The sequence below is a fragment of the Notolepis coatsorum genome (assembly GCF_963971535.1).
Source record: "Notolepis coatsorum genome assembly, chromosome: 4".
NCBI lineage: Eukaryota > Metazoa > Chordata > Actinopteri > Aulopiformes > Paralepididae > Notolepis > Notolepis coatsorum.
In genome coordinates, this window is record NC_140168.1 from 82,647,623 (window position 1) to 82,660,348 (window position 12,726).

At 46.2% G+C, this 12,726-nt stretch overlaps 1 protein-coding gene across 1 annotated transcript in view; it reads right to left on the bottom strand.

Moving 5' to 3' along the window:
* LOC311226583 (venom phosphodiesterase 1) overlaps positions 1–12,726 on the bottom strand; it is a gene marked incomplete at its 5' end in the record, with an annotated part of 135,561 nt that overhangs the window by 78,102 nt on the left and 44,733 nt on the right. The window contains 6 exon segments of the mRNA XM_084312003.1: positions 93–212; positions 894–940; positions 943–972; positions 4,804–4,901; positions 5,525–5,585; positions 5,855–5,980. Of these exon segments, the coding sequence (XP_084168129.1) occupies positions 93–212; positions 894–940; positions 943–972; positions 4,804–4,901; positions 5,525–5,585; positions 5,855–5,980 (482 nt within the window).

Here is a 12,726-nt window from a genome sequence, read left to right on the forward strand (position 1 = left end):
AACACACGTAAAAAAAAATGCTTTTTGACCAGAACTGAGACAAGGGTGACTCAAGGGTTAAGTGTTATCAAACCAAGGTTAGTGAGGCTCACAGGCTGTCCAAGGTACCAGCGGGGCTCGTCTTTCTCCGAACTTGACAGACTGAAGGAAGCGTCAAACACCGGGTCATACATGGAGTTGTCAATCAGACCATGTGACTCTGAATACAAACCCTGAGAGGGGGGGGGTAAATGTGGCACGAAGAGAGGCGAGGGGAGAGGAGAGGAGAAGAAACAAAGGAGAGAATATGAGAGAAGAAGGAGGGGAGTGAAGAGAGGAGAGAGAAGAAGAGGAGGGGAGAGGAGAAGAGAGGAGAGGAGAGGAGAGGATAGGAGAGGAGAGGAGAAGAGAAGAGAAGAGAAGAGAAGAGAAGAGAAGAGAAGAGAAGAGAAGAGAAGAGAAGAGAAGAGAAGAGAAGAGAAGAGAAGAGAAGAGAAGAGAAGAGAAGAGAAGAGAAGAGAAGAGAAGAGAGGAGAGGAGAGGAGAAGAGAGGACAAAACATAATTTCAAAACCTTCCGTTGACAGGAGTTCAAGTCTTCTCCAACTCAATCAACAACAGACTGTGACTTATCATGGCATGTTTGAGTCAGAGCAGTTATTATGATCTCTGTGTGTGTGTGTGTGTGTGTGTGTGTGTGTGTGTGTGTGTGTGTGTGTGTGTAGGTGTGTAGGTGTGTAGGTGTGTAGGTGTGTAGGTGTGTAGGTGTGTAGGTGTGTGTGTGTGTGTGTGTGTGTGTGTGTGTGTGTGTGTGTGTGTGTGTGTGTGTGTGTGTGTGTGTGTGTGTGTGTGTGTGTGTGTGTGTGTGTGTGTGTGTGTGTGTGTCTGTGTGTGTGTTGTCTGAGGCCTACCTACCGTAACTATGGTGTAGTGATTCGGAAAGGTTACGCTGGGAAACGTGGCTGCATGAAAGGAGCTGAGGTGCCACAATTCTCTGTGTGAAAAACAAACAAAATCAGAGACAGTTACCTGGAGGTAAAGGAGGCAGAGCAGGGGAGACACAGGAGAAAGGTTATTTATGGAGACAGTAGGAAGGCTGAGAGGGAGACAGAGTAGGGGAGACACAGGAGAGAAGGTTATTTATGGAGACAGTAGGAAGGCTGAGAGGGAGACAGAGTAGGGGAGACACAGGAGAGAATGTTCTTTATTGAGACAGTAGGAAGGCTGAGAGGGAGACAGAGTAGGGGAGACACAGGAGAGAAGGTTCTTTATTGAGACAGTAGGAAGGCTGAGAGGGAGACAGAGTAGAGGAGACACAGGAGAGAAGGTTATGTATTGAGACAGTAGGAAGGCTGAGAGGGAGACAGAGTAGATGAGACACAGGAGAGAATGTTCTTTATTGAGACAGTAGGGAGGCTGAGAGGGAGACAGAGTAGGGGAGACACAGGAGAGAAGGTTATTTATTGAGACAGTAGGGATGCTGAGAGGGAGACACAGGAGAGAAGGTTATTTATTGAGACAGTAGGAAGGCTGAGAGGGAGACAGAGTAGGGGAGACACAGGAGAGAAGGTTATTTATGGAGACAGTAGGAAGGCTGAGAGGGAGACAGAGTAGGGGAGACACAGGAGAGAAGGTTATTTATTGAGACAGTAGGAAGGCTGAGAGGGAGAAATACTAGAGACACATCTACATGCATTGCACACACATCCACATGCACACAAACAATCACCTTTAACATTCACTTTAGACACTTTAAACACTTTTAAGTTTAACCCTACACCAAATTGTATCTACAGTATTTACTACAAAAGATTTGCACTACATCCATACAAAGTTTAAATTTTTTTGCATTTTGTACCCCATTGTTTGCATTTTGCACTTTAGATTGTACTTTAGTTTGTATATTGTATATTTTGTATAGTGTTTTAACTTTATTCTTTTGAATTTGTTTGCTGTATGAAGCAGATTCTCAGGGGGCTCATACAGAACCAAGCATTTCAATGTATGTACATGACAAATAAAACTAAACTTGAAACTTGAACTTGAGAAGGATCGTGGTGGGATCTGATCCCAGGCCAGCAGGGGTACAATGTGCTGCATGAGTCTGAGGTTTTAACCACCACACTATTTCTGGATTAGCGTGACTAAGGGCCCGACCACCCTGATGCCTTGTGTCTGTCCATCGACATTTGTTTTACATTCTTCTTCAATGAGGAGTATCCATTTGTTGGACAGATTTGTGTCCTTTTTGACAGACGAATAAGTAAGGTTCAGAGAGGACGAACCTTTGGAACTGACGGTGCATTTGACTAGGTTGTTACTGCGTTTGATAACGTTCTTTCTAGGAAACTGCAGTACAGAGTCCAAGACAAAGTCCAAGTACATATAATCTTATCCCACAGCTCCACAGCTGGAAATTACTTTACGCAGGATGCGTCTATTCGAATACCAACCGGTTTGTGCTTCCGCGTTCGCCTTTTTGCGCTCTGATTGGCCACTGACCTACGCTAGTACGCCGCCCTTATCTACGCCAGTTATCTACCCCAGTTCGCCTCCAAGAAAGTTTAAAGTGCTTAGAAATGCCGGTTGTGTTCATTCATAGTTAAAGACAGTAGAGGTTGAGTAAATATCTAAAGATAAGTTAGATGTCAATGTTTTGGTTTGTTGTTTGTCTCACTATGAGTAACTTGCCCAACACTGTTGTTTAAATATTTTACATGGGGCACATATAATCCACAGGGCACATTTATGCACACTGTGACATAATATGAGAAAGTCCACATTCCAGTTCTACTTTTGTTTTGATGTGAAAAGGGATGCTGCACTTAGCACTGACTGAGAAAGTAAACATTACAGTTCTACTTTATAAAATGCTAATTGTAAATATGTTTGTCAATGTTAATAATATGCAAAGGTCCACATTACAGTTCTACTTTTGTTTTGATGTGAAAAGTGATGCTGCATAAGATGACTGCACTTAGCACTGACTGAGAAAGTAAATTCATTAATTGTACTGCGCATGAAATTGGCATTCATAGTCCTCTAGACTCACAGAGGTGCAGCTGAGAGCGTCGTTTCTTGACTCTCAGCTGAGAGCGTAGTTTCTTAAAATGGTGAAGATACAATATTATAAAATACAATTTATTATAAAATAGGAATTGTGCCTCAAAGCATGAATGAACCGGCATTTACCGGCATTTCTAAGCACTTTAAACTTACGTGAACTATAGCGCACATAAAGTCACGGAAACAGCTGTTAAACAGCTGTTCTTGGAGGCGAACTGGGGTAGATAACTGGCGTAGATAAGGGGGGCGTACTAGCGTAGGTCAGTGGCCAATCAGAGCGCAAAACACGAACGCGGAAGCACGAACCGGTTGGTATTCGAATAGACACGTCCAGGACAGCGATGAGACAGCAGGTATCCCATCTCACCATTACCATAAATGGCTCAGAGGTGGAGATGGTGAGCAGTTTTAAATTTCTTGGAGTCACTATTTCAAATGACCTGAGCTGGCACTCCAATACCAGAACCATTGTTAAAAAGTCCCAGCAACGTCTTTTCTTTCTTAGGAAACTAAAAGAGTTCAGCTGCCAGCTCTAGAAGAGATCTATGGTACCAGGCTGCTTTCCCGTGCCTCTGGCATTATCAACGACCCCTCTGGTCACCCAGCCGCAGGCCTCTTTGTCCCCCTCCCGTCGGGCAGACGTTACCGCTCTATCACATGCTCTACCTCTCGGTTTACTAAGAGTTTCTTCTCCAGTGCTGTGCGCAGCCTGAATAACTCCAAAGGCTAGATTTGTATATTATCCTATTTTATTTTGGTGTGTTATATTAGTCAGGTTGTGGAAGTGCTGTTTCTGTGTGGCTGTGCATCACACACTTATTATGCACTTTTACTGTAAATTGTGCCTCTATGCATTATGCACTTTACTATGATAATGCACTTTAGGGGATGTTGATATCAACCTTAGCATTTGTCCTTTTATACTGTCTGTGTTTAAAAAAAAATCTGTACTGTTTCTACTCTGCTCCTGTATTGGATTAGTTGTACCTGTATTCCAATGTGGATTCGTCATACATATAAAATAATAAAATCAAATAAAATCTCTGACTCTGAGGAACTCACTGACTTTGTCCAGGACAGGGACGAGACAGCAGGAACTCACTGAGTTTGTCCAGGACAGGGACGAGACAGCAGAAACTCACTGAGTTTGTCCAAGACAAGGACGAGACAGCAGGAACTCACTGAGTTTGTCCAGGACAAGGACGAGACAGCAGGAACTCACTGAGTTTGTCCAGGACAAGGACGAGACAGCAGGAACTCACTGAGTTTGTCCAGGACAAGGACGAGACAGCAGGAACTCACTGAGTTAGTCCAGGACAAGTACGAGACAGCAGGAACTCACTGAGTAGGACAAGGACGAGACAGCAGGAACTCACTGAGTTTGTCCAGGACAGGGACGAGACAGCAGGAACTCACTGAGTTTGTCCAGGACAGAGACGAGACAGCAGAAACTCACTGAGTTTGTCCAGGACAGAGACGAGACAGCAGGAACTCACAGAGTTTGTCCAGACAGAGACGAGACAGCAGAAACTCACTGAGTTTGTCCAGGACAGAGACGAGACAGCAGAAACTCACTGAGTTTGTCCAGGACAGAGACGAGACAGCAGAAACTCACTGAGTTTGTCCAGGACAGAGACAAGACAGCAGAAACTCACTGAGTTTGTCCAGGACAGAGACGAGACAGCAGAAACTCCCTGAGTTTGTCCAGGAGGAACTCACTAAGTTTGTCCAGGACAAGGACGAGACAGCAGAAACTCACTGAGTTTGTCCAGCACCGGGACGAGAGAGGACCATGTCTGGATGTACTCTGCCCTCAGACCATCCAGAGAGACCAACAGCAGGGGCTGTTGCTTGAAGCTAGAGTACATATGGACAGACAAACAAACAAGAAAACAAAGATAGTTTAAAAACATGCAGTGTACAAATGCACTCATCGGTCATCATTAGTACCAGTGATGTCATCAGAGGACACTGAATCCTTGTGTTGTGTTAATTAATTACAGCTCAATGGAATGATAAGGTGGCCGTCCCTATAAGACCAGGTATTGCTATTTTTTCATCTGCATCATTTCATGGAGCTAAAATCAATACCGGGGGGCTGGTATGGGCGATTCCACTGGGTTTCATGCATCGCTGATTGGATGGTTTTCTCTTGTCGGTGATTTAGCTTTGCTAAAGAGAAAGAGCTTACAGAGGAACCACAGAGTAGTACAGCTTCTTACAAGGTAGCAAGGAAGGCTGTGTTTTGAGAGAACAATAAAATGTATATATATCTTTTTTTAAAGGAACATGCCAACATTATTGGAAATACTGTCTTCTCCAGAGTCAGACAAGGAGATACCAATTTCCTTTCTGTGAGTTCAGTAGAAATATATCGGGGTGCACACTGCAGCCGGATAACTTTCTACTGAACGCAGAGTAGAGAAGATGGTAAGCGCATATTTCCCATAATGTTGGCACGTTCCTTTGTGCTGCCATACCCTGCTGGGCATGCGGGGGCTGCTATGTCGTCACACCCCTCCTCCAACCACTCTTTCTCTCCTTCAGAAAAAAACAAAAATAGAGAGAAAATAAAATTATAATCAAATATCGTTCATGACTCAAATATTCATACAATTTGCCACCCATTTCATTTGGCGGGTCCAAAATGTATGTTGTTGTTTACATGTTCTCTCCCTAATTCCCATTTCCCCACGTGGAATGCACCTGATTGGATTTATGACACGTTGGTGCTCTAGTGCGACATCTAGTGGCTGAATGTTATCTATAGCACATTTAAATATTTGCCAAGTAACAGTTCCAGCTCCTACCATGGCAGACGTTCTTGTAGTTTGTGCAGCAGTCGCCTGCTGCCAGACAGTCGTCAGAGCAGTGACACCTGCTGTCGGCCAGTCTCTTCTCTCCACAACGCAGCTTAGTGCACTCCCACTGCTCAGCTGAGAGAGAGAGAGAGAGAGAGAGAGAGAGAGAGAGAGAGAGAGAGAGAGAGAGAGAGAGAGAGAGAGAGAGAGAGAGAGAGAGAGAGAGAGAGAGAGAGAGAGAGAGAGAGAGAGAGAGAGAGAGAGAGAGAGAGAGAGAGAGAGAGAGAGAGAGAGAGAGAGAGAGAGAGAGGAGAGAGAGAGAGAGAGAGAGAGAGAGAGAGAGAGAGAGAGAGAGAGAGAGAGAGGTTATACCAAGGCATGTCTCTGTGTTTGCATATTGGGTTCAACACGCTCAGCCGTGACGGGGGAGACCTTGTTGGTAACGAGGCAGTCGATTCTGAAGTGTCAATAGATGAACAGAATGGAGACATATTTGACAGGAAGACAAAAAGCAAGACAAGCGATGCTTCAGAAACAAACAAGTGTGACAGTAACGTCAATAAACCTGAAACCAAGTCAAGACAACACGACAAAGCTTATCTCGCTCTTGGCAAGATTTCTCTCGCATCTTTTAAAAAGCACACAGTCTGGGTGTCTATTGAACTTGTATTGTTATGTATGTTACTGTTCTAGTAATTGCACATCGCATATTTTTTTTTCATTCAGTCTTTGGTTATTGTTACTGATAACCAGTGTTGGGCAAGTTACTTTTAAAAAGTAACTAGTTAGAGTTACTAGTTACTTCTTCCAAAAAGTAACTAAATTACTTACTCAGTTACAAATTATAAAAGTAACTAGTTACTTCAGAAAGTAACTATTGCGTTACTTTCAAGTAATTTTTTACATATACCACATACACAAATCTAAACTATTTTAATGTTGCTGTGGGACAAAGTGAGACTAGCCTCAAATCAAATGCCATGTATGTAGATATTATAATTACTATGTTTATATAGTGGATCATACAAATACAAACACAATAGATGTTTTGGAACTTTTGATATGTATTGCCCCTCAACAGGCCACAACTGGGCAACATTAAATTATGCTTGTTAAGCACTATACCAAAAATAAATAACAAATATATACTGATTGATTGAACATTTTAATTAACAGATTGCAGAATGGGTACAATACAGTACGGCTCAATACACACAATTGTTAAGGGGATGCAGACCAGAGAAAGACTTTCGTCTTGTTTCAGGGTCCCCCAATTTCAATTCATGACATTTATGACATACACAACATACAGATATAAGAATCTAATCTAATCATCTAAACAAATCTAATCATGACATTTAATACATGCATGACATACAGATATATATATATATATATATATATATATATCTGACTCTGAGCACCTGAAGACTGTGCTATTAAACCAGGAAGTGCAACACTATGTCAGCAGAGTAGAGCCTCCACTACTGCAGTGCAACACACAACTAACACAAGAGTGAACAAAAAACGCGCATGGACTCGCGGTCTGTCATTGACTGCTCGCTTGTGTTGTGTCGCTGTGTAACCTCGTTCAGACTCTGGAGGCACCCGCCCACCTCTACCTTTGATTGGCTTACCCCAATTGCGCTGAGGTTGACAAAGGACAGTATGCCTCTCGGCGCAGAGATCTGTCTGATGAAAAAAACAGCTTCAATCATAGACAGTAACGCGCCGCATTTTTTGGCAGTAACGGTAACGGTGTTATTAAAATTGGAAGAGTAATCCGTTAGATTACTTGTTACTGAAAAAACTAACGCCGTTAGTAACGCCGTTCTTTATAATGCCGTTACTCCCATCACTGCTGTAACTGAGGGGTACAATTCCCTGACTGTATTGATAAGTATGGTATCATTAAACCACTACCGCTTTATGTACTTTAACTACTGGCCACACAGTACATGATATAGATATGATGAACACTTTCCCACCATGAAACCAAGTCCACACAAATGTATAAGTCGAATATTTAATATATAGCAAAGGGTATATACAACGTTCACTTAATGACATTTATGATTTGAATGCACTTGTAAGGCAAATGAGTATTCGTAGGCAAATCAACATTGAATGTCCAATCTCTGGTTACGCAGGAAGCAAGTATACAACCTGGTTCTTTAGGGAACTATAGCGATGGTACTTAATGATTATAGCTGGATACACTAAAGGGGGTCCCGCTGGTTGTAAGTCAGTAGGGGGGGGGGGGGGGGGTTAGGAGAGCCGCTGGCGATATCCCATCTGGCCAACGATTTCTTGGGAGAATTCAGAGTGCTGAACACGGTGCCCACAGAACCTTGGTCCACAGATGAATACCGTTGGGCCCTCTTGTAGACGGTAGCTGCCGGTCCACAACGAAGAGACGTGAGGCGACCTCACTCGGGTTAGAGCGCCGTCTCACCTGGACTCCTCTCGGGGGTAGTTCCAACACTTACCAGTGTTGGCTGTTATCCATGGCATAATCAAAGCACCCAAAGCAAGTAGATAATCCAAGCCGTGTAGGGCTCGCCGTCGTCCGGGTAAGGTAATCCAATGTGCAGGTCCACTCGTCCTGGCCCAGAACTCCTCGGATGAAAGCACCACACGTGGTCTGCCCAGCCTGGTTAAGACTCTAGATAACGTGAGGAAAACGATGGGGGTACTGCTCACTTTATAACTCTAACCGAACGATGCACCATACATAGACTATTATTAACTTAATAGAAATACGTCCCACTCGACGGTATAGTGCCAAACTATGACAATTCAACTATTAATCCACACGATGTCTCAATGCCATTCTGAGGCCAAGTTGACCATACTGCACCACACGTGTATCGTGGGTGAGGCTTAACGTCTTGCCACTAGGTTGGAGGGTAAAGAACTAAGGGCTAAGGGACTAAAAAGAAAGTTCTACTTTACTTGCGCCATATATATATGCGCTGTGAACAAATAGTACTGTTGTGAAGGATCAGATTAAACCGAATATATATATTTATTTATGGATATATATTTAAATAGTATTTGTATATCGTTTGATATCCCCTGTATATTCCTTGTACAATATGCACTGAATATCCCTTTAGTCTACTAAACAGCCCATAATAGTTTCATTCTACCATTGGACGAGAACCTGGCGCCAGCAGCCATACCCCTAGGTTCAAGTTCAATCGTGCCGCCCAACATGTCGTGGCAAGCCCGGTTCCGCGTAGGAATACGTCTGGCGAAGTACGAATGGTACTATTTGTTCATAGCGCATATATATATGGCGCAAGTAAAGTAGAACTTTCTTTTAGTCCAGTTCTTTACCCTCCAACCGAGTAACAGACGCGAAGCCTCACCCACGATGCACGTGTGGTGCAGTAAGGCCTACTTGGCCTCAGAATAGGCATTGAGATATCGTGTGGATTAATAGTTGAATAGTCATAGTTTGGCACTATACCGTCGAGTTGGACGTATTCTATTAAGCTAATAATAGTCTATTTATGTATGGTGCATCGTGTCGGTTAGAGTTATAAAGTTATCAGTACCCCCATCGTTCCTGACGTTATCTGGAGTCTTAACCAGGCTGGGCAGACCACTAGTGGTGCTTGCATCCGAGGAGCTCCGGGCCAGGGCGACTGGACCTGTATATTGGATTACTCTACCCGGACGACGGCGAGCCTTCCACGGCTTGGATTATGCTTTGGGTGCTTTGATTATTCCATGGATAACGGCCAACACTGCGGATGTGTTGGAACTACCCCCCGGAGAGGACTCCAGGTGAGACGGCGCTCTACCCCAGTGAGGTCGCCTCACGTCTCTCCGTTGTGGACCGGCAGCTACCGTCCACCAGAGGGTCCAGCTGTATTCGTCTGCGGACCGAGGTTCTGTGGGCACCGTGTTCAAGACTTTGAATTCTCCCAAGAAATCGTCGGCCAGATGGGATACCGCCAGCGGCTTCTCTAACCCCCCCCTCCTACTGTCTTACAACCAGCGGGACCCCCCCCCCCCCCTTAGTGTATCCAGCTATAATCATTTAAGTACCATCGCTATAGTTTCCTAAAGAAACAGGTTGTATACTTACTCCCTGCGTAACCAGAGATTGGACATTCAATGTTGATTTACCTACGAATACTCATTTGCCATACAAGTGCATTTCAAATCATAAGTGTAAACAAGTGAACGTTGTATATACCCTTTGCTATATTAAATATTCGATTTGTACATTTGTGTGGACTTCGTTTCATCAGGTGGGAAAGTGTTCATCATATTTATATCATGTACTGGATGGCCAGAAGTTAAAGTACAAGAGGTAGTGGTTTAATATTACCATACTTAACAATACAGTCAGGGAATTGTACCCCTCAGTTACAATTGGTCCTTCGAGCCAGAGGGTAACTAGTGTAATATTAATATAGTGTTATTAATATTGAAATGGCCTATGATGAACACTCCACGAAACGGTCCTCCTAACCTAGAACGCCCGCGGCGCAGACGACAGCCACCTCAGTACTTAGAGGATTACACTGTCAGTCAACTACCTAGCCTTCGACAAACGGTAAACGCGGTAAAAGTAGAAAGTAAAATTATGTCTGACCTTAACGACCAGGTTTCCCCGACCACAGAGGCCCTAGTAGGTCCTAATGTAACTGACCAAGCTCGCGGTGGGGACCAGGAGGGAGCTGACATGCCTTTACCCCCCGCCACCACCGAAGAAGTAGTCCCCGACCAGCCCCGGGAGGAAGACAACCCTACAGAGAGAGAACTCTGCACGGAAGAAGAGGAGGAGAGCGCCGAGGAAATAGAGCTCCAGGACTCCCCAACGAGTACACCCAGGAGCGGCTCACGCAGGAGCGGCTCACCTCCACAACCGCCTTCCCCCAGCGAAGCGGAGAGGATGCTACAACAGGCGTTCCTCGTCAGCCTGACAGCCTCTACCGAACGCGACCGACTTCAGGGTGAACGCGATCGTCTCCAAGCACAGGCGCTTAGCGAGCGCGAACAACTCCAAGCACAGGCGCTTAGCGAGCGCGAACAACTCCAAGCGCAACAACGGAGCGAAGAAGAGCGCACACGCCTGGAGATGAGACGCCTTCAGACGGAAGAGAATATGGCAAGAGACCGGGCCGACGCCCAGCGCGCCGCTGCCGGTGCCCAAAGAGAAGCAGATCTCACCAAGCGCGAAGTCGAGCGCGACAAGCTACAAGCGCAGCTAATGGAGCAGCTGATCCGCAAGGCGACACCCTCTCCCTCCGCCAGGGGTTCAAGGAACTCGTCGAGACAACAGTCAAGGGCAGCGTCTCCTCACCGAGCAAGCGACCCTGAACTTGACCAACAGACCGAGCCTATACCCCCCGCAGACCCCCTTCCCAGACCGGTCCAAGCGAGACCCAGCTACAAGGAAGGAGCGGCATACACTGCGGAGAAGCTAAATAAACGATTACAGGATCTGGAAGATCTGATAGAGGAAGAAGAGGGAGAGGAGGAGAACCAAGCCCGACGACAGCACAGTACTCCACCGGACCAGGAGGTCCAGTACAGCCCAGGCTATACCCCCGCGGCGCTGCGCTACAGACCCCCGACTCTATTCACGGGTGAGCACGACGCACGACCAGCCCCGAGGAATAGCACCTGGACCAGCGGGCCATGGTACCCTGTCAGTACCAGCCCACAGAGAGGCGCAAGAGGGGACTCGCCTAGGAGGTCTCTCCCCCAACGCTCGCCGATGTATCAGCCATCCACGGCGTCATACATTGCCACGCCGTCGTTTCCAGACTTCGCCTATGAGAGTCGAGCACAGTACACGGAGCTCCGGATGTGCTTAGAGACAATGATGGTGGATGTCGCTGATGAACGCCACAAGTATGCAATATTACTGAAGCACCTGAAAGTACCGCGAGCGCACAATATAGCGCTAGCCTATGCCACCTCTTCGACCCCATACACAGCGGCCCTTGCAGCGCTGGATCAGAGATATGGACGTATATGGGATTACGTAATCCAAGAGATAAGGCATATTGATCGCCTACCCCCAGCAACAGACAATCGCTCATTAGACGACCTGTCAATCAAAGTGCAGTCCCTGGTAGGGATGCTGGGAGCGCAACGGGAAAAGGGCATGCATGAGCTATACGCCAACTCTAACGTCGAGAGGATTTTGGAGAAGCTGCCACCCGCAAGACAGGAGCGTTTTAGGCGGCAGAGAGACTACCGGGATCCCAACGGCCCCGAACCATCCCTCCTTGATCTAGCCGACTTCCTGGCGAGAGAAGTCAGCAGCTTACGACTGGATACATTCGGGCGGAGCACGCCAAGCTCCAGAGAGGGACCCAGGAGAATAAATGATGGAAGAAGATCGGTGACTGTCATGCACCAATCAGAGTCAGTACCGAGCAGTAAGAGCCACAGTACCCCCTCGAGAAAAGAGAAGTGGAAGATAGTGTGTCCCTACTGTGAGAAAGAACACTGGCTGTCACAATGTGACCTATTCACAAAGATGAATGCAGAAGAAGTGAGTCAATGGATAAAGTCCAACAGGCGCTGTTACCGATGTGCGCGACCACACATGGCAGCCGAATGCCGCCTAAAGAAAAGGTGCAGTCGGTGCGACGGAGCCCATCTAGATATACTACACGAAAGTAACAGAAGACGGCCTCCACCTGCACCATCGAGCGGCACCAAGGCAAGCGTCATGTACATTGACCCCGCCAGCAGCAGCGGCGCCCAAGTGCTCTTAAAGGTAGTCCGTGTGACATTGAGCTACCAACATAAAGTCATGGACACTTACGCCGTCCTTGATGACGGGTCAGAGAAGACCCTTCTGCTCGCGTCCGCTGCGGCCCAGCTGGGACTGCGGGGGAGCAAGA